Source organism: Pristiophorus japonicus, chromosome 15 (assembly GCF_044704955.1).
Source record: "Pristiophorus japonicus isolate sPriJap1 chromosome 15, sPriJap1.hap1, whole genome shotgun sequence".
Lineage (NCBI taxonomy): Eukaryota > Metazoa > Chordata > Chondrichthyes > Pristiophoridae > Pristiophorus > Pristiophorus japonicus.
The window spans coordinates 95,770,472-95,793,533 of record NC_091991.1 but is presented as its reverse complement, the minus strand read 5'-3'; the positions used below and the strand labels follow the sequence as shown (position 1 = coordinate 95,793,533).

At 49.8% G+C, this 23,062-nt stretch overlaps 1 protein-coding gene across 3 annotated transcripts in view; it reads right to left on the bottom strand.

Annotated features, from left to right (window-relative positions):
• Positions 1–6,105: 6,105 nt before the first annotated feature.
• The window catches only part of mical3a (microtubule associated monooxygenase, calponin and LIM domain containing 3a), a 637,446-nt gene continuing 620,489 nt past the window's right edge, over positions 6,106–23,062 (bottom strand). For all 3 annotated transcript variants that reach the window (XM_070900720.1, XM_070900722.1, XM_070900721.1), the window contains 3 exons: positions 14,120–14,219; positions 12,486–12,559; positions 6,106–7,270 (listed from right to left, as the gene is read on the bottom strand). In XM_070900720.1, the coding sequence (XP_070756821.1) occupies positions 7,086–7,270; positions 12,486–12,559; positions 14,120–14,219 (359 nt within the window). In that variant the 3' untranslated portion in view covers positions 6,106–7,085. The remainder of the gene's footprint in view (positions 7,271–12,485; positions 12,560–14,119; positions 14,220–23,062) is intronic.

Sequence of the window (23,062 nt, the reverse complement as noted above, 5' to 3'; positions counted from 1 at the left end):
GGATGGAGGGATTGTGTGAGGGAGAGAGTGCGTGGGATGGAGAGATTGTGTGAGGGAGAGAGTGTGTGGGATGGAGGGAATGTGTGAGGGAGAGAGAGCACAGTGTAGGATGGAGGGATTGTGTGAGGGAGAGAGTGCGTGGGATGGAGGGATTGTGAGTGTGCAAATGGGCGTGCGTGAGGTAAAGGTCTCTCCTCTCACAGATTCCCACACAGCACCACTGCCGAGGGCTGGTTCATCCACCGCTTCTGTGATGAGCAGTACTGGGATGAGGCTAACGCTCCCTATAAAACATCCATTTGTCCCCAGATGCTCTCAGTGCCCCCGCTGTACCAGCCCATATGTCGAGTGTCTGCACCGAGACATCCCCACTGTCCGCTGTATCCTCATACTCTGGCTGTGGGGCTGATGCACACAATGCCAGTGTACAACAGTTAAGTTAACATCAACTAAAATGTATAAAGCGCCTTGTACAATCACATTGAAATAATGTTCCCACTGGGAACAGATCTTGTTCACAGACCAAGCCGGGCCTGCAAACCCTCTCCCATGCGGCAGCCAGCAGAGGGGGCGCTTTGCTCAGTCCCTGGGCTTATCCCATTCTCTATCTGATTTAGACTCCAGTTTGAGTGTAAAGGCCACATAGGCACAGACTCTCAACCCCAACCTTCACCCTAGTAGTTACATTCCGCGGCATTCCACAGGATTTCAGTCTTAAATACATCTGCACTCCCACGTGCAGTCTTATACACACACACACACACACACACACACACACACACGCATACGCACAAACCTGTACATAATACTGTGTTAAACCAGTGATCCAAAACTGCTGTAACCATCCTCCACTCAGAGAGAGAGAGCTGCTGGCACTGCCTGACCGAGTGAGGACACACACCTTTCATACACACATGGGGTACGGTAGCATAGTGGTTATTTACTGGACTAGTAATCCAGAGACCCAAACTAATAATCCGGAGACATGAGTTTAAATCTCACGATAGCAGCTGGGGAATTTAAATTCAGTTCATTAAATAAAATCTGGAATATAAAAAAAGCTAGTGTCAGTAATGGTGAGCATGAAACTATCGAATTATTGTAAAAAACCCATCTGATTCACTGATGTTCTTCAGGGAAGGAAATCTGCCGCCCTTACCCGGTCTGGCCGATATGTGACCCCAGACCCACAGCAATGTGGTTGACTCTGAAATGCCCAGCGAGACACTCAGTTATAATAAATCGCTACGAAAAATAATAAGAATAAAACCGGACGGACCACCCGGCATCGACCTCGGCATCGGTTATGGACACGACAACGGCACACCCAGCCCAGCCGACCCGGCAAAGTCCTCCTCACTAACATCTGGGGGCGTGCCAAAATTGGGAGAGCTGTCCCACAGACTAGTCAAGCAACAGCCTGACATAGTCATACTCACAGAATCATACCTTTCAGCCAATGTCCCAGACTCCTCCATCACCATCCCTGGGTATGTCCTGTCCCACCGGCAGGACAGACCCACCAGGGGTGGGGGCACAGTGGTATACAGTCAGGAGGGAGTGGCCCTGGGAGTCCCCAACATTGACTCCGGACCCCAAGAAGTCTCATGGCATCATGTCAAGCATGGGCAAGGAAACCTCCTGCTGATTACCACCTACCGCCCTCCCTCAGCTGATGAATCAGTATCCTCCATGTTGGACACCACTTGGAAGAAGCACTGAGGGTAGCAAGGGCACAGAATGTACTCTGGGTGGGGACTTCAATGTCCATCATCAAGAGTGGCTCGGTGTCACCATTACTGAGCGAGCTGGCTGAGTCCTGAAGGACATAGCTGCCAGGCTGGGCCTGCAGCAGGTGGTGAGAGAACCAACACGAGGGAAAAATCTACTTGACCTCGTCCTCACCAATCTACCTGTCACAGATGCACCTGTCCATGACAGCATTGGTAGCAGTGACCACCGCACAGTCATTGTGGAGACAAAGTCCCGTCTTCACACTGAGAACACTCCATCATGTTGTGTGGCACTACCACCGTGCTAAATGGGATAGATTCAGAACAGATCTAGCAGCTCAAAACTGGGCATCCATGAGACGCTGTGGGCCATCATCAGCAGCAGAATTGTATTCCACCACAATCTGTAACCTCGTGGCCCGGCATATCCCTCACTCTACCATTACCATCCAGCCAGGGGACCAACCCAGGTTCAATGAGGAGTGTAGAAGAGCATGCCAGGAGCAGCACCAGGCATACCTAAAAATACCAACCTGGGGAAGCTGCAACACAGGACTACATGCATGCTAAACAGCGGAAACAGCTATCGACAGAGCTAAGCGATCTTATAACCAATGGATCACATCAAAGTTCTGTAGTCCTGCCACATCCAATCGTGAATGGTGATGGACAAATTAAACAACTAACAGGAGGAGGAAGCTCTATGGATATCCCAATCCTCAATGATGGCAGAGCCCAGCAAGGCTGTAGCACTTGCACCATCTTCAGCCAGAAATGCCGAGTGGATGATCCGTATCAGCCTCCTCCTGAGGTCCCCACCATCACAGAAGTCAGTCTTCGGCCAATTCGATTCACTCCACGTGATATCCAGAAACGGTTGAGCGCACTGGATACAGCAAAGGCTATGGGCCCCGACAATATCCCGACTGTTGTGCTGAAGACTTGTGCTCCAGAACTAGCCGTGCCTCTAGCCAAGCTGTTCCAGTACAGGTACAACACTGGCATCTACCCGACAAAGTGGAAAACTTCCCAGGTATGTCCTATCCACAAAAAGCAGGACAAATCCAATCCGGCCAATTACCGCCCCATCAGTCTACTCTCAATCATCAGCAAAGTGATGGAAGGTGTGATCGACAGTGCTGTCGAGCGACACTTACTCACCAATAACCTGCTCACCGATGCTCAGTTTGGGATCCGCCAGGACCACTCGGCTCCAGACGTCATTACAGCCTTGGTCCAAACATGGACAAAGAGCTGAATTCCAGAGGTGACGTGAGAGTAACTGCCCTCGACATCAAGGCAGCATTTGACCGAGTGTGGCATCAAGGAGCCCGAGTAAAACTGAAGTCAATGGGAATCGGGGGGAAAACTCTCCACTGGCTGGAGTCATACCCAGCACAAAGGAAGATGGTTGTGGTGGTTGGAGGTCAAACATCTCAGCCCCAGAACATTGGTGCAGGAGATCCTCAGGGCAGTGTCCTAGGCCCAACAATCTCTAGATGCTTCATCAAAGGTCAGAAGTAGGGATGGTCACTGACTGCAGTGTTCAGTTCCTTTCGCAACTCCAAAAATAATGAAGCAGTCCGTGCCCACATGCAGCAAGACCTGGACAACATTCAGCCTAAGACTAATAAGTGGCAAGTAACATTTGTTCCAGACAAGTGACCAGGCAATGATCATCTCTAACAAGCGAGAGTCTAATGACCGCCCCATGATATTCAGCGGTATTTCCAGCATCCAATCTCTAACCATCTCGTGGTCACAATTGACCAGAAACTTAACTGGACCAGCCACATAAATACTGTGGCAACAAGAGCAGGTCAGAGGCTGGGTATTCTGCGGCGAGTGTCTCACCTCCTGACTCCCCAAAGACTTTCCACCATCTACAAGGCACAAGTCAGGAGTGTGATGGAATACTCTCCACTTGCCTGGATGAGTGCAGCTCCCACAACACAAGAAGCTCGACACCATCCAGGATAAAGCAGCCCATGGATTGATACCCCATCCACCACCTTCAACATTCACTCCCTGCACCACTGACGTACCGTTTGGGAGGTGCTTCTTCGACAGCACCTCCCAAACCCGCGACCTCTATCACCTAGAAGGGCAAGGGCAGCAGGCGCATGGGAACACCATCACCTGCAAATTTCCGTCAAAGTCACACACCATCCAGACTTGAATATATATCGACGTTACTTTATCGCTGTTGGATCTCCCTAACAGCACTGTGGGAGTACCTTCAACACACGGACTGCAGCGGTTCAAGAAGACAACTCATCACCACCTTCTCAAGGGCAATAAATGTCGACCTTGCCCACAATACGTGAATGAATTAAAAAAAACATGGAGTGGTGGAACAGGACCTGCATCATATATTAACACTCAAAATGAGATAGAAGTGAGGGGGGTGGGATGGAGAATGGATGGCACGTGCAGAGGTGGATGTGGAGAGGAAGTGAAAATGGGGGAATTTGGAGGGCCATGAGGAGTGGGAAAGGGGAAATGAAGAGAGGAGGATAGCAAGTAGGAATAGGAACCAGTGCTTTGGGTGGAAAGAAGCATGTCGATATGAACGGAGAGGGCTGGAGAAGAGAGAGTGTGTGTGTGTGAGGGTGGGGAGTTGGATGGGGTACAGTGTGTGTGAGGGTGGGGAGTTGGATGGGGTACAGTGTGTGTGAGGGTGGGGAGTTGGATGGGGTACAGTGTGTGAGAGGGTGGGGAGTTGGATGGGGTACAGTGTGTGAGAGAGGGTGGGGAATTGGATGGGATACAGTGTGTGTGTGAGGGGGTGGGGAGTTGGATGGGATACAGTGTGTGTGTGAGGGGGTGGGGAGTTGGATGGGGTACAGTATGTGTGAGGGGGTGGGGAGTTGGATGGGGTACAATGTGTGTGAGGGTGGGGAGTTGGATGGGGTACAGTGTGTGTGAGGGTGGGGAGTAGGATGGGGTACAGTGTGTGTGAGGGGGTGGGGAGTTGGATGGGGTACAGTGTGTGTGAGGGGGTGGAGAGTTGGATGGGGTACAGTGTGTGTGAGGGTGGGGAGTAGGATGGGGTACAGTGTGTGTGAGGGTGGGGAATTGGATGGGGTACAGTGTGTGTGAGGGGGTGGGGAGTTGGATGGGGTACAGTGTGTGTGAGGGTGGGGAGTTGGATGGGGTACAGTGTGTGTGAGGGGGTGGGGAGTTGGATGGGGTACAGTGTGTGTGAGGGTGGGGAGTAGGATGGGGTACAGAGTGTGTGAGGGGGTGGAGAGTTGGATGGGGTACAGTGTGTGTGAGGGTGGGGAGTTGGATGGGGTACAGTGTGTGTGAGGGTGGAGAGTAGGATGGGGTACAGTGTGTGTGAGGGGGTGGGGAGTTGGATGGGGTACCGTGTGTGTGAGGGTGGGGAGTTGGATGGGGTACAGTGTATGTGAGGGGGTGGGGAGTTGGATGGGGTACAGTGTGTGTGAGGGGGTGGGGAGTTGGATGGGGTACAGTGTGTGTGAGGGTGGGGAGTAGGATGGGGTACAGTGTGTGTGAGGGGGTGGGGAGTTGGATGGGGTACAGTGTGTGTGAGGGGGTGGGGAGTTGGATGGGGTACCGTGTGTGTGAGGGGGTGGGGAGTTGGATGGGGTACAGTGTGTGTGAGGGGGTGGGGAGTTGGATGGGGTACAGTGTGTGTGAGGGTGGGGAGTTGGATGGGGTACAGTGTGTGTGAGGGTGGGGAGTAGGATGGGGTACAGTGTGTGTGAGGGGGTGGGGAGTTGGATGGGGTACCGTGTGTGTGAGGGGGTGGGGAGTTGGATGGGGTACAGTGTGTGTGAGGGTGGGGAGTTGGATGGGGTACAGTGTGTGTGAGGGTGGGGAGTTGGATGGGGTACAGTGTGTGTGAGGGGGTGGGGAGTTGGATGGGGTACCGTGTGTGTGAGGGTGGGGAGTTGGATGGTACAGTGTATGTGAGGGGGTGGGGAGTTGGATGGGGTACAGTGTGTGTGAGGGTGGAGAGTTGGATGGGGTACAGTGTGTGAGAGAGGGTGGGGAGTTGGATGGGGTACAGTGTGTGAGAGAGGGTGGGGAGTTGGATGGGGTACAGTGTGTGTGAGGGGGTGGGGAGTTGGATGGGGTACAGTGTGTGTGAGGGGGTGGGGAGTTGGATGGGGTACAGTGTGTGTGAGGGGGTGGGGAGTTGGATGGGGTACAGTGTGTGTGTGAGGGGGTGGGGAATTGGATGGGGTACAGTGTGTGTGAGGGGGTGGGGAGTTGGATGGGGTACAGTGTGTGTGTGAGGGGGTGGGGAATTGGATGGGGTACAGTGTGTGTGAGGGGGTGGGGAGTTGGATGGGGTACAGTGTGTGTGAGGGGGTGGGGAGTTGGATGGGGTACAGTGTGTGTGAGGGGGTGGGGAGTTGGATGGGGTACAGTGTGTGTGAGGGAGTGGGGAGTTGGATGGGGTACAGGGTGTGTATGAAAGTGTGTGAAGACCCTGACCCTTTTAAAATGTCCGATCGTTTTGTCCCTTCAACATTTGGGTTTTGCTTCCCCCTGTTAAAGTGCTCACACTCGGTTAGAGTTCAAGCAGCTTCCTCTTTGTGCTACTCTTCTATCACACACAGCCCACCCTCCCCTAATATTATAAAAGTGACTGCTCCAACAGCAACAGTGGATAGTGGGGACTGAGACATTCCATTCAGCAGTCCGAGCTCAGAGCCCAGTGACAGCTAGCTGCTAATGGCCCTAGCGATATCCTCGGGCCCATTCGTAGTTAGCAGCCTGGCCCACTGGACTGAAGAAGACGAGAGTGAACAGGAGGAAGATCATGCTCCTGTTTCAAACACTAGAAAATATCAATTGTGGATTTAACTGGACTGAAAAGGATCTATACTTACTGGAGTGCCCACATCATGCCTCGTACTCCAATTCTGCGATCCTAACACAAATTCTCTACTTTGGGTAATTTCTTTGAACCTGTTAAAACAGCAGGCTGAGCTGCGGCCCCCCAACTGGCTGGGAGCAGGCTGACTAAGGCTTCTCGTCTCTGAGCCGGGCGGGCGGGAGGGCTGCGGCCTATCTGCCCTCCACAGGCCTGGCTGCCGTCTCGCCCTCCAGCTGGACCAGGTTCTCTGCTGCCGTTACTGGCTAGAGTATTGTAACTCTGGCCAGCGTTCGATAGCCGATTGGCAAGGGTCACCCTTGGGCCAGGTGGGGTCACACATGCGGCTGACACATGGGCACATGACAGAACAGAACGTGTCCAGCACACCGAGGGTGTGTTACACCAGGCGTTGGTGGGACAGTCTCAGACCTCCCATTCTGGCTGCTGTTGGTCCCTGCCCCAGGGGCCCTGTATCTGTAGCTGTGGGCGGGCTTGCTTTATGACCAGTTCAAGTTGTAGCTCTTGCTCAGCATCACAGCTTCCAGGTCCTTGTCCTCCTCCTTCTCGCGCAGTCGTTGCTCCTCTAGCAGGGTCACCAGAGCATCCCGCTGCTCCACCACCTCCAGCATCTCGTTCAGGATACGCTTCTCCTCCGACAGCTCCTCACTGCTCTTCAGATTGTCTGCACAACACACAAAGAGAAGCACATCAGAGCACTAGCCAAGTCATAGTGCAACAACTCCAGGCAGGGCGCAGATATCCTGAGAACAGGGGCTGAGATAGTCCATGAACAGGGGCCGGGAATAGAGGGCAAGAATGGGGTCTCGGTTTAACAGTACAGTGCTCCCTCAGTACTGCCCCTCCGACAGTGCGGCGCTCGCTCAGTACTACCCCTCCGACAGTGCGGCACTCCCTCAGTACTGCCCCTCCGACAGTGCAGCACTCCCTCAGTATTGCCCCTCCGACAGTGCGGCGCTCGCTCAGTACTGCCCCTCTGACAGTGCGACACTCCCTCAGTACTGCCCCTCCGACAGTGCGGCGCTCGCTCAGTACTGCCCCTCTGACAGTGCGACACTCCCTCAGTCTGCCCCTCCGACAGTGCGGCGCTCGCTCAGTACTGCCCCTCCGACAGTGCAGCGCTCACTCAGTACTGCCCCTCCGATAATGCAGCACTCCCCTAGTACTACCCCTCCAACAGTGCGGCGCTCGCTCAGTACTGCCCCTCCGATAATGCAGTACTCCCCTAGTACTGCCCCTCCGACAGTGCAGCATTCCTCTAGTACTACCCCTCCAACAGTGCGGCACTCCCCTAGTACTGCCCCTCCGACAGTGCGGCACTCTCTCAGTACTGCCCCACCGACAGTGCGGCACTCCCTCAGTACTGCCCCTCCGACAGTGCAGCATTCCCCGAGTACTGCCCCTCCGACAGTGAGGCACTCTCTCAGTACTGCCCCTCCTGTCATGTATTCAACAGCATTGTAACCCATGTATAATCTGACCTAAGTTGTACACTGTGAGAACAATGACCACAAGGTGGTAAACTTGTGGGAGACACTCCTAACCTGGACCTTCAGATATAAAAGGGGAAGCTCCACCCACTTCCATCACTTGAGTGCTAAGGAATAAAGGACAGGTCACAGACTGACCTTCTCTCAAGCATGGGCCTCGTGTGCATTTATGCTGTATAGCAAGGACGTATCAATGGTGACGTGAAACTGGGATTTAAACCACGCGAGCATGGCCACTAGCAGAACAGACGAGAGGTACTCTGTTAAGGAATGGTTGGGACAGTGATTCAACATTGTTAAAGCAGCACACAGTTCTCCAGACAGACAAGGGCAATCGGGCATGCCCCAATATGTAGTCGAACCCAGAGGGGGAGTTCGACAGAGACAATGGCAAGCTGAACGGTGATTCACGCCATTGCAAGGGACAATGCGGCCAGTAATGGGGCCATCAACATCTGTTAATGGCGCACTCAAGGACAATAACAGGGGCAGTCAGGGACGATCAACTGGCAAGGGACCTTTTGTTTCCAACAGCAGCTCATGTTGGAGGTGTGGAGGCACACACTCAGCCGGAGTTTGCAGAGATGAGCAAAATACCTGCAGAAATTGCAGAAATGAATGCTGGGGGAAATCGCTGGAAGCTGAAGTTCAGCGAGTTCATGTGGAGCACGTATACAGTTCATACACCAGGACGCCACCGATAATGATGAAAGTGCTCCTCAATGCCATCCCAGTATCAATGGAGCTAGACACGGGGGCCAGCCAGTCCCTAATGGGTATCAAACAGTTCGAAAAGTTGTGGGCGTCCAAGGCCAGGAGGCCAAAATTATCGCTGATTGATGCACAGCTACGGACATACACAAAGCAGATCATTCCGGTGCTAGGCAGCGCCACGGTAGTCGTGACCCACAAAAATTCGTAGAACTAGTTGCCACTCTGGGTTGTCCCGGGGCACAGTCAGGCACTACTGGGGAGGAGTTGGCTTGCTGTCATGAACTGGAAATGGGGCGATGTCAATGCAATTTCCTCTGTGGAGCGAGTATCATGCTCACAGATCCTGGACAAATTTGACTCATTATTTCAACCCTGCATTGGCACTTTCATGGGGGCCAAGGTAGTGATTCACATAAACCCGGATGCCAGGCCAATACACCACAAGGCCAGAGCGGTGCCATCCGTGATGCGGGAAAAGATAGAAGGCGAATTGGACCGCCTGCTGAGGGAAGGCATCAGCTCGCCAGTCGAATTCAGTGACTGGGCGAGCCCGATTGTGCCGGTGCTCAAGGCGGATGGGTCGGTCAGGATATGTGGTGAGTACAAGGCCACCATCAATTGGATGTCACTCCAAGACCAGTACCCGCTACCGAGAGCGGAGGACCTCTATACGACGCTATCCGGTGGCAAACGTTTTTCAAAATTGGACCTGACCTCAGCTTACATGACCCAGGAGCTGGCGAGTGAGTCGAAGAAGCTGACCACCATCACGACACACAAGGGATTGTTTGAGTACAACAGATGTCCGTTCGGGATTCGCTCGGCCGCCGCGATCTTCCAACGAAATATGGAAAGCCTCCTCAAGTCGTTTCCAGGGACGATGGTTTTTCAGGACAACATCCTCATCACGGGTTACGATACTGAAGACCATCTCCACAACCTGGAGGAGGTGCTACGCAGACTGGACCGGGTTGGGCTGCGACTGAAAAAGGCGAAGTGCATCTTCCTAGCTCCAGAGGTAGAATTCCTGGGGATCAGCCCTACTGCGTCCAAGACAGAAGCGATCCAGAGAGCACCAGACCCTGTAACACGACAGAGTTGCGTTCGTTCCTGGGGCTCCTGAACTATTTTGGTAACTTTCTTCCCAAATTGAGCATGCTGCTAGAGCCGCTACACGTGCTCCTACGCAAAGGTTGCGAATGGGTCTGGGGGGACAGCGAGGAAAGGGCTTTTAATAGAGCTTGCAATTTGTTATGTTCCAACAATCTGTTAATGCTCTATGACCCATGTCAGAAACTTGCGTTAATGTGCGATGCGTCGTCCTATGGTGTCGGGTGTGTGTTGCAGCATGTCAATGCCAAGGGTCAGTTACAGCCGGTAGCTTATGCCTCCAGAAGTCTGTCACAGGCAGAAAGAGGCTACGGGATGGTAGAAAAGGAAGCGCTAGCATGTGTATATGCGGTAAAGAAAATGCACCAGTACCTGTTTGGCAGGAAATTTGAGCTGGAGACAGATCACAAACCCCTAACGTCCCTTTTGGCTGACAACAAGGCCATAAATGCAAACGCATCGGTCCGCATACAGAGGTGGGCACTCACGTTAGCCGCCTATGACTACACAATTCGGCACAGACCGGGCACCGAAAACTGCGTCGATGCACTCAGCAGGGATAGACGCAGATCTGGAACTTTGTGTTCGCAGGTGCAACACGTGTGCCCAGCTGGGCAATGCGCCCAGGGAAACCCCCCTTAGCCCCTGGTCCTGGCCCGCCAAGCCATGGTCACGCATCCATGTGGACTATGCAGGTCCTTTCATGGGAAAAATGTTTTTGGTTGTAATAGACGCCTACTCCAAATGGATCGAGTGTGACATTTTAAATTCAAGCACATCCTCTGCCACGGTAGAAAGTCTACGGGCAATGTTCGCCGCCCACGGTCTACCGGACATCTTGGTCAGCGACAATGGCCCGTGCTTAACAAGCACTGAATTCCAGGACTTCATGGCAGGCAATGGAATTAACCATGTCAGAACGGCGCCGTTCAAGCCGGCCTCAAACAGCCAGGCAGAACGAGCAGTGCAGAAAATCAAACAGGGGATGCTCAGAATTCAAGGGGGTTCCCTACAAAGCCGCTTATCACGCCTCCTGTTGGCCTACAGATCCCGACCACACTCGCTCACAGGGGTTCCACCCGCAGAGCTGCTAATGAAAAAACGCTCAAAACCCGGTTATCCCTTATACACCCCACCATGAAAGAAATTGTCGAGAGCAGGCGCCAGTCACAATATGACTGCGAGGGCGCGATGTATTGATGTAAATTACCCTGTTTTTGTCCTCAACTATGCTGCAGGGCCCAAATGGCTCACAGGCACTGTGATTGCCAAAGAGGGAAATAGGATTCTGGTAGCTAAACTTTCCAATGGACAAATCTGCCGCAAACATGTGGATCAAACAAAAAGGAGGTTGAGCAACCCCATAGAAGAAGCAGAGGAAGAACACAATATAGAGTTCACTCCTCCACAGGTGACCGAACACAGGAACCAAGTGGAGGAGAGCCCAGTCACTGTGGGCAGTCCGGACAGGCCTGAGGCACCGCAAACAGCAGACACTCAGGCCAGCGCCCAACAACCGGAGCCCCAACTCAGGCGCTCTACAAGAGAGCGTAAACCACCAGAGAGACTCAACCTGTGATCCCAATAAGACTTTGGGGGGGGAGGTGATGTCATGTATTCAACCAGCATTATAACCCATGTATAAACTGACCTAAGTTGTACACCGTGAGAACACTGACCACTAGGTGGTGAACTTGTGGGAGACACTCCTAACCTGGACATTCAGATATAAAAGGGGAGGCTCCACCCACTTCCATCACTTGAGTGCTAAGGAATCAAGGACAGGTCACAGACTGACCTTCTCTCAAGCATGGACCTCGTGTGCATTTATACTGTATAGTAAGGATGTATCACCTCCGACTGTGCGGAGCTCACTCAGTACTGCCCCTCCGACAGTGCGGCGCTCCCTCAGTACTGCCCCTCCGACAGTGCGGTGCTCCCTCAGTACTACCCCTCCGACAGTGCGGAGCTCACTCAGTACTGCCCCTCCGACAGTGCAGCACTCCCCTAGTACTGCATTGGGAGTGTCAGCCTGGATTTTTTGCTCAAGTCTCTGGAGTGGGACTTGAACCTGTAACCTACTGACTCATAAGCTAGAGTGCTGCCCACCGAGTGTTCCCAGTGTGCCAGACTCTCTCCTTCCCCTCTCCTCTCCTCCCCCCCCCGCCAGGGGACGCAGAGTCCCGGTGTGCCCCCCCCCCAGGGAATGCAGAGTCTCGGTGTGCCCCCCACCAGGGGACGCAGAGTCCCGGTGTGGCAGACTCCAGTGGTGCGAGTGCTGGGCTAGGCCTCCATTGTGAAATGGACACACAGACGTGCGGGCATATTATAATCAGCAGTGGACCGGGACACACTTCACACTGCTGCACAGGTTAGATGTTAATGGCCTTTAAATATTGTAGCCAGCACGCCTGCACTCAGGATCCAGTTACCCGTCCCTTTTAGCTTGGCTCTGTCCTATTTAGGGCCTCTCCTGCCTCCTCTCTCTGCCCAGTGACCTGCCGTTTGTTGCCAGTCGAAAGTCAAGCACGGAAGGGCTAGCAAGTGAGCGAGACTGGCACCTACCATCGATGGCCATGCGTTCCCGGAGTTCCTGCTGTAACCTGCTCTGCCGATCTTCCAGCTCCAGCTCACGGGCACTGCACAAATAAACAAACCTGGTTGGTCATATTACATTGGCTTGGAGACTTGCACTGAGCCAGATAACCAGACAGGCCCTGTACATTCAACCCGATAACATACGCAGCACAGACAAACCCAACACTACTGAGATGCAAACGATCCTCTGGCATTATCTGAAGAGCAGGGGAGTTCTCCCCAGTGTCCTGAACGATATTTCTCCTTCAAACAATATCACTACAACAGGTTATCTGGACATTATCACATTGCTGTTTGTGGGAGCTTGCTGTGCTCAAATTGGCTGCCGTGTTCCCACATTACAACAGAGACTGAAGTTTGTAAAGTGCTTTGAGATTGTGAAAGGCGTGTTCTTTTTTTTTTATATTGTAGCCTGGCGGAGATAGACTAACACAGCACAGAGCGAGGGTGCAACCTGGCACTCAATCCATGCCCTGCACAACCCATCTCTAACCATACACGTTACAGTCATTGCTGTCCTATCCTGTACATCCAATGAGCTGTTGACGCTCACACATAAATGGGCCATTTGAACTGGGAATGGGGGAAGGTTGGTGATGTGGAAGAGCAGAGAGATTTGGGGGTTCAGGGTCACAAGACATTAAAAGCAGCACCGGAATAGGGCCATAAAAAATCGATTAGAATACTGGTTTGTGATAAGAGGTGCAGTATGTAAAGGTGGAGATGTAACGGTGACTCTGTGTAAACCCTCAGTAAGACCACAGTTGGAGTGGTGTGTGCAGTTCTGGGCTCCACACTATAGGAAGGATATTGAGGCGACAGAGAGGGAACAGATTCACTATGATGCTGCCTGGTAGGAGGAAATGCAAACACAAATGGTAGCAGCATGTTTTTGTTCAAACTTTGAGAGTTTTTCATAAGCAGTACCAAAGGTATCTTCCTCCCTCCCCCCAATATCCAACTGACCCTGATACTGGAAGGCCGTTGGGGTCAGGGGATCATCTCTGTGGCAGCACAACAGCAGCTTGTATTTATATAGCTCCTTTAACATAGTGAAATGTCCCAAGGCACTTCAAAGGAGTGTTATGAGATTTAAAAAAATTTGATACTGAGCAGCATAAGTAGAAATTAGCGCAGGTGACCAAAAGCTTGGTCAAAGTGGTAGGTCTTATAGAGCATCTTGAAGGAGGAAAGAGAGGGAGAGAGGTAGAGAGGTTTAGGGAGGGAGTTCCAGAGCTTGGGGCCCAGGCAACAGAAAGATGGTTGAGCGATTATAATCAGGGATGCTCAAAAGGGCAGAATTAGAGGAGCGCAGACATCTTGGGGGAGGTGGGGGGGGCTGGAGGAGATTACAGAGATAGGGAGGGGCGAGGTCGTGGAGGGATTTGTAAATAAGTCCCCGATTAAAGAACGATAGAAAATCTCGGCCTGATTGAGGAGACTTGGATGTAATTTGGAAACAAAGTGCATTCAGGGATTTACAGCACAGCAACAGGCCATTCGAACCACCTGCTGCTTCAACTCCACACCAGCGATTCCAGCAAGAGGCAAGGAATTGAATTCTGTTTTAGGATAATTCAGAAAGCATTGTCGTTACTCACAAGATCATCAGTTCGGACTCGTAGCGCACCAGGCTGTTCTTCTCCTGCACCAGTTTAAACCATTCCTGCATCAGGCGAGGGTCATCTTTCTTTCCCATTCCTGTTAGGAAGCACACTCAAAATCAGGGCCCTCAACCATCCGTGGAGCATGGAGAGCAGAGCAGGAGGCAACAGCTTACTCACCAACACCAAAAAATCGCCGCTATACAACCTCTCATGGTCACACACACAGCTGGAGGGGATCACTCCAACATTGCACCGCCCCGACACCCCAAATCATGCAACACACTGAGCTTACCATGACTAGCTCATCGGTCAGGGGGCCGTGAGGGGCTGCAGAGTGTTCAACAATCAAACCCACGCTGGAGTCAAAACCAACCTGCCGCAGCGTGACAATGATCATCAACCTCGAACCACGCGATTAGATTCCAGCCTGTAACTCACTCCCGGGTATCTGTTATTCTATATATAAACCCCTCGAACCCCTCGATTAGATTCCAGCCTGTAACTCACTCCCGGGTATCTGTTATTCTATATATAAACCCCTCGAACCCCTCGATTAGATTCCAGCCTGTAACTCACTCCCGGGTATCTGTTATTCTATATATAAACCCCCCGAACCCCTCGATTAGATTCCAGCCTGTAACTCACTCCCAGGTATCTGTTGTTCTATATATAAACCCCCCGAACCCCTCGATTAGATTCCAGCCTGTAACTCACTCCCAGGTATCTGTTGTTCTATATATAAACCCCCCGAACCCCTCGATTAGATTCCAGCCTGTAACTCACTCCCGGGTATCTGTTATTCTATATATAAACCCCTCGAACCCCGCGATTAGATTCCAGCCTGTAACTCACTCCCGGGTATCTGTTATTCTATATATAAACCCCTCGAACCCCGCGATTAGATTCCAGCCTGTAACTCACTCCCGGGTATCTGTTATTCTATATATAAACCCCTCGAACCCCGCGATTAGATTCCAGTCTGTAACTCACTCCCGGGTATCTGTTATTCTATATATAAACCCCCAGAACCCCGCGATTAGATTCCAGCCTGTAACTCACTCCCGGGTATCTGTTATTCTATATATAAACCCCTCGAACCCCGCGATTAGATTCCAGTCTGTAACTCACTCCCGGGTATCTGTTATTCTATATATAAACCCCCAGAACCCCGCGATTAGATTCCAGCCTGTAACTCACTCCCGGGTATCTGTTATTCTATATATAAACCCCCGAACCCCTCGATTAGATTCCAGCCTGTAACTCACTCCCGGGTATCTGTTATTCTATATATAAACCCCCCGAACCCCTCGATTAGAGTCCAGCCTGTAACTCACTCCCGGGTATCTGTTATTCTATATATAAACCCCCGAACCCCTCGATTAGATTCCAGCCTGTAACTCACTCCCCGGTATCTGTTATTCTATATATAAACCCCCCGAACCCCTCGATTAGAGTCCAGCCTGTAACTCACTCCCAGGTATCTGTTGTTCTATATATAAACCCCACCGAACCCCTCGATTAGATTCCAGCCTGTAACTCACTCCCGGGTATCTGTTATTCTATATATAAACCCCCCGAACCCCTCGATTAGATTCCAGCCTGTAACTCACTCCCGGGTATCTGTTATTCTATATATAAACCCCCCCAAACCCCTCGATTAGAGTCCAGCCTGTAACTCACTCCCCGGGTATCTGTTATTCTGTATATAAACCCCCCGAACCCCTCGATTAGAGTCCAGCCTGTAACTCACTCCCCGGGTATCTGTTATTCTATATATAAACCCCCCGAACCCCTCGATTAGAGTCCAGCCTGTAACTCACTCCCCGGGTATCTGTTATTCTATATATAACCCCCCCCAAACCCCTCGATTAGAGTCCAGCCTGTAACTCACTCCCGGGTATCTGTTATTCTATATATAAACCCCCCCAAACCCCTCGATTAGATTCCAGCCTATAACTCACTTCCGGGGATCTGTTATTCTATATATAAACCTACCGAACCCCGCGATTAGAGTCCAGCCTGTAACTCACTCCCAGGTATCTGTTATTCTATATATAGACCCCCTGAACCCCTCGATTAGATTCGAGCCCTCCTATAGCTTACCCAAGAGGCCACACATTGTTCCTCAGATGTGAATACTCTTAACTGCTGTATACATACATATTCTTACACACACACTCTCTCATACACCCTCAGACAGAGACACACATATTCTCTCACACACACTCACAAATACTCTCAGATACAGATGCACACCTACATGCATACGCTCACACTTATTCTCACACACTCAGACAGAGACACACACACTCAAAGATTCATGCACATTCTCACACACACACATATGCACACACACATTCTGACACACTCTCAAAGATACACACATTCACTCACACACGTGCACACACACATTCTCTCGCACACGCATGCACACGCTCACTCTGTGCACTCACACAAGTGTACACACTCATTCTGACACACACATTCTCTCATACAAAATCTCACACATGCAGGCACACTCACATGCGTGCACTCATACTCGTGTACACTCGCACACGCACATTCTGACACACTCAGATACACACTCACACATGCATGCACACACTCTCACGTACGCACACTCTCAAGTGCGTACACTCAAAGATACACACACATTCTCTCTCATACAAACTCTCGCACGTACAGGCATATTTTCATTCTCGGGTCATTCAATAACTCTCAGTGGTGTTCCCAATTTTGCCCATGCCCAAGCTAAAATCAGCTTACGACACCCAGGCTCCGCACCCTCTAGCCTGTAGGAGTGGGTATGAAGCTGGGCAGCGTCCTGCAACCCTCTACCCCCCTCCCCCGGAGCCACAAACAGTTCTTGGACTTCGTTTAGAGATTGACTTTTGAACTTTCACTCTTGCTGACTGGGATGAGTCCCAGATTTCAGAATGCATATTCCAGGCCACTTGCCACTCCATCCTATCATACATTAGATACAGCATTGCTTTAACCGGTGATGTGTGTCTGGAATGGGGAGCAGCAGAAAAACCTGCACTTGGCACAGTACCCGACAGTCACTGAGCAATGGGAGGTGAGGCAGTAATGTCAGTTTGTGATAATGGGAGGGTTGTAATGTCAGTGTGATATGGGAGGGTCTGTAATGTCAGTGTGATATGGGTCTGTAATGCCAGTGTGATATGGGAGGGTTTGTAATGTCAGTGTAATATGGGAGGGTCTGTAATGTCAGTGTGATATGGGTCTGTCATGTCAGTGTGTTATGGGTCTGTAATGTCAGTGTGATATGGGTCTGTAATGCCAGTGTGATATGGTCAGTTTGTATCAACAATTAACAAATTATTTTTACTGACTCAGCCTGCCATTTCCTGTACAATGTTTTGTAATTATCAAGAGCGCTGTAACAAGATTAGTGGCATCCTACCCTGCCGTGGCACTGCTCATGGGTAGAAACTCTAATTATCCCCGCATTTCTGCTCATGGGCACGGCTGAGGTTTCCATGGTGGGGAGCGAGGGAGCGAGCGAGCTAAACAGGAAGGGACAGAAAACATTGGTGCGAGTTGTTTATCGGCCCCCAAACAGTCGTGGTAACGTAAGGGCAGAGTATAAATCAGTGACTTAGAGGCGCATGTAACAAGGGTAATACAGTAATCATGGGGGACTTTGATCTACTTATAGACTGGGCAAACCAAATTTGCAGTAATAGTGTGGAGGACGAGTTCATGGAATGTATATAAGATGGTTTTCTAGATCAGTATGTTGAGGAACCAACTACGAACAGGTTATTTTAGAACTAGTATTGTGCAATGAGGAAGGGTTAATTATAACCTTGTAGTAATGGGGCCCTTAGGGACCATAATAGGATAGAATTTTATATTGACCCTGAAATTCTGATGTCCCGGGTCTGTACGAAGTTCCTACGGGCCTGGGAAGGCATTGGAAAAGCCGGGTTTCAGCATGCAAACATTAAAATAAAGTTATAAAAACATATTTGAATTTTAAAAACCCTCCCCACTACGGTAAGTTTATTTTAAGGCTTAATTAAAAAAACTTTTTTAAAAAGTCAGGAATTTTTTTTAAAAATAAGAACTTTAATTTAAGTGAATGTTAAATATGTAGTTTATTTTCTATTTTTTATTGTGTTTTGGCTGTTTGGGGGGGGGGGGGGGTCCGGATTTACGGACCTCCTATTACTATGAATGAGAATCTATACTGTACCTGATTGGCTGCAGTCTCCAGCTCCCGGCCTGCGCACGTGCCCATGTGCACGCGCTGCCACCAGAAGCCTCAGGCTCGGAAGTTCCAACAGGCGCAGTAGCAGCAGGTAAGTGCGCATCTTTTTTCCCTATTTCACTCATTTGCCCGCGGGAAGATCTCAATTGGAATTTCAGACCCATTAAGTTTGGAAGTGATTTAGTTAAATCCGAAATTAGGGTCTTAAATCTAAACAAAGCAAACTACGTCGGTATGAGGGGAGAGTTGGTTAAGGTAGATTGGGAAACTACATTAAAAGGTATGATGGTAGACAAGCAATGGCTATCAGTTAAAGAATTAACACATAATTTACAACAAATATATATTCCTTTAAGGCACAAGAACCCCACAGGAAAAATGGTCCAACCGTGGCTAACAAGAGAAGTTAAACATAGCATTAGATCAAAGGAAGAGGCTAATAATGTTGCCAAAAAGAGCAGTAAGCCTGAGGATTGGGAGTGTTTTTGAATTCATCAAAGAAGGACCAAGAAATTGATAAAGAAAGGGAAAATAGAATATGAGAGTAAACTAGCGAGAGACATAAAAGTCTGCAAAAGCATCTATAGGTATGTAAAAAGGCAAAGATTAGCAAAAGTACATGTGGATCCCTTACAGGCTGAGACAGGAGAAATTATAATTTGGAATAAGGAAATGACAGAATCTGTGCTAGATTTCCCCAGTTGCGGCCTCTGTTTGCTCCCCGGAGGGGCAGTAATGGCGGCGGGGATGGGCGGGCGGCTCTGTGCGGCCCACTGAGAAATTAGTTGCCGGTTTTGCGGGGCGCAGAACAGCACCAGGCGGTCAGAGCTGTCCCGGCAGTGGTAAGTGATGGAATTGGTGAATTAAGTAAGTTTGATTGTTTGGTTAGTTTTATTTTTGCGACGTAGCTTATTGTGGGGTGTTTAAGGTATTGGGAATGCTTGATGTGTTTTTAGGTGTGATTTCTTTCCCCCCACAGCATTCCTAAAAGATGTGTGTAACGCCTCCCTTAGCGCTCCACTCCACATTCAGGGCTCAGCTGATGAATTTTGCCGACTGAGGAGCAACCTTTACTGCCCCACTGCCATTATCGTCCCGAATTGACCAGATCCGAAAATCCAGCTCTGTGTGTCTATCTTCATGGAAGAAAATATAAAAAAACTCCCAGAAATAGTGGAATACCAAGGGTCTACTGAGAATGAGGAACTGAAAGAAATTAGTATTAGTAAAAAAATAGTGCTGGAGAAATTAATGGGACTGAAAGCTGATAAATCCCCTGGATCTGATGGCCTACATCCTAGGGTTTTGAAAGAGGTGGCTATAGTGGATGCATTGGTCGTCATCTTCCAAAATTCCATAGATCCATAGATTCTAGAACGGTTCCCACAGATTGGAAGGTAGCTAATGTAACCCCACTATTTAATAATTCGACAAGGTCCCACACAAAAGATTAATGTGCAAAGTTAAAGCACATGGGATTGGGGGTAGTGTGCTGACATGGATTGAGAACTGGTTGTCAGACAGGAAGCAAAGAGTAGGAGTAAATGGGGACTTTTCGGAATGGCAGGCAGTGACTAGTGGGGTACCGCAAGGTTCTGTGCTGGGGCCCCAGCTGTTTACACTGTATATTAATGATTTAGACGAGGGGATTAAATGTAGTATCTCCAAATTTGCGGATGACACTAAGTTGGGTGGCAGTGTGAGCTGCGAGGAGGATGCTATGAGGCTGAAGAGCGACTTGGATAGGTTAGGTGAGTGGGCAAATGCATGGCAGATGAAGTATAATGTGGATAAATGTGAGGTTATCCACTTTGGTGGTAAAAACAGAAAGACAGACTATTATCTGAATGGTGACAGATTAGGAAAAGGGGAGGTGCAACGAGACCTGGGTGTCATGGTACATCAGTCATTGAAGATTGGCATCAGCTACAGCAGGCGGTTAAGAAAGCAAATGGCATGTTGGCCTTCATAGCGAGGGGATTTGAGTACAGGGGCAGGGAGGTGTTGCTACAGTTGTACAGGGCCTTGGTGAGGCCACACCTGGAGTATTGTGTACAGTTTTGGTCTCCTAACCTGAGGAAGGACATTCTTGCTATTGAGGGAGTGCAGCGAAGGTTCACCAGACTGATTCCCGGGATGGCGGGACTGACCTATCAAGAAAGACTGGATCAACTGGGCTTGTATTCACTGGAGTTCAGAAGAATGAGAGGGGACCTCATAGAAACGTTTAAAATTCTGACGGGGTTAGACAGGTTAGATGCAGGAAGAATGTTCCCAATGTTGGGGAAGTCCAGAACCAAGGGACACAGTCTAAGGATAAGGGGTAAGCCATTTGGGACCGAGATGAGGAGGAATTTCTTCACCCAGAGAGTGGTGAAACTGTGGAATTTTCTACCACAGAAAGTTGTTGAGGCCAATTCACTAAATATATTCAAAAAGGAGTTAGATGGAGTCCTTACTACTAGGGGAATCAAGGGGTATGGTGAGAAAGCAGGAATGGGGTACTGAAGTTGCATGTTCAGCCATGAACTAATTGAATGGCGGTGCAGGCTAGAAGGGCCGAATGGCCTACTCCTGCATCTATTTTCTATGTTTCTATGTTTCTAAAGGAGGGGGAGAGAAAACAGGGACCAGTTAGCCTGACATCAGTAGCAGGGAAAATGGAATCTATTATTAAGGGCGTGGTAACAGGGCACTTAGAAAATAACAATAGGATTGGGCAGAGTCAACACGGATTTATGAAAGGGGAATCATGTTTGACAAATCTGTTTTTTGAGGCTGTAATTAGCAGAATAGATAACGGGGAACCAGTGGATGTGGTGTATTTGGATTTTCAGAAGGTATTCGATAAGGTGCCACATAAGAGGTTATTAAACAAAATTTTGGCTCATGGGATTGGGGGTTGATTGGGCATGGATTGAGGATTGGTTAATGGATAGAAAACAGAGAGTAGGAATAAATGGGTCATTTTTGGGCTGGCAGGCTGTAACTAGTGAGGTACCACAGGGACCAGTGATCTCATTGAAACATACAACATTCTTCCATGACTTGACAGGGTAGATGTAGGGAGGATGTTTCCCCCAGGCTGTGGAGTCTAGAACCAGGGGTCACAGTCTCAGAATAAGGGATCAGCCATTTAGGACTGAGATAAGGAGAAATTTCTTCACTCAGAGGGTGGTGAATCTCTGGAATTCTCTGCCCCAGAGGGCTGTGGAGGCTCGTTGTTGCGTATTCAAGACAGGTCAATAGATTTTTGGATATTAAGGGAATCAAGGGATTTGGTGATAGTGCAGGAAAGTGGAGTTGAGGCTGAAGATCAGCCATGATCTCATTGAATGGTGGAGCAGGCTCGAGGGGTCGAATGGCCTCCTGCTCCTATTTCTTATGTTCTTAAAGTGATTGCTTTTCTGCGCTTGGTGCAAACTGAGCCTCAATGAGTAGGCCTCAGCAATAAAACATTTTGCAGGAAACTATGAGGGTTAGGGTTAAAAAAAAAGGTTGTGTTTTAAAGGTATCTTATAGTATTTAATTAGCTGCAAATTTTCAGCTGGAGGAAATTCAAGATAGTAGCTCAAACCGACTTCACAATATCCTTTGATTTGATTGGTTAATGTTCTTTCTTTTATTTTGCTTGATGCTTACTCTTGATTTGTTGCTTTCATACATGTCACTTAATCACAGCTACTCTTGAGCAGCAGAATTGTGGCTGATTCCTATCATTATGATTCAATTACTTTGATTAACCATGAACAATATTCTGGGACATCTGCTTGTAATATATTGAAGACCGTATGTACAACAGACATCACACTTCGTCGCAGAGGCAAATAAATCTTAAACTGCTGGGTGCTTCCAAGTTCCAGGATGAAATTCAGACACCAATCTGCAAATATTCCTCAACACACAATTACACTCGTACTGACCTGAGCTAGTATTTAACCAACACCAGTTAGACGTTATGGCCTTACAGGTCAGTGGTCTTTGTTGTAAAGAAGTGTATCATCCAACTTACTGTGAGAAACACCACAGGAAATCAAATCATAGCTTATACCTTTGTAAGGGAATTACCTTTTTAATAAAGTGGCACTTAGGTGCGTTCCAATACTAGATGTTGTACCAGCCCAATGTACCTAATGCATGAGCCCACAACTGTTGATTGCTTTTTCAGCCTCTACCCCATGCTGATTCTTCAACAGTTCCTGATCCTACCTGCCTCCACTCCCTCTGGCCAGGTTAGAAAGGCTAAGACTGGCATGTGACCAAGCCTTGAGTGTACTGTGCCTGCACAAATGGGGGGTGGAGGCATTCACAGCCAAAGGGAAGTATCAGGCCATTCAACAAAATGGGTGCTTACAGAACTGAACAGAAAAGCTGGGCGCAGGGGACAAAGCTCAGTGAGTGCGATGAGTACAGGCAGGCCAGGTGGAGTGTTACTGTAGATGGAATGGAGTGAGTCACTGCGAGCAGGCAGCGAGGCAGAGTATAATCCCAGGGAGCAGCCGTGAGGCTCTGGTCTGTGCCACAACTCCGATTCCCAACACCACCAAAACTGGGCATCCTTTACAGCCCCAACACATCTCCCCGTGGGGCTAAATCGCAGCGTCACTAACCATCAGGACCACCCCACCCCACCCCACCCATCCCCCCTCCCCTCCGCCTTACTGCCCCTCCCCTTTACTGCCCCCTCCCCTCCCCTTACT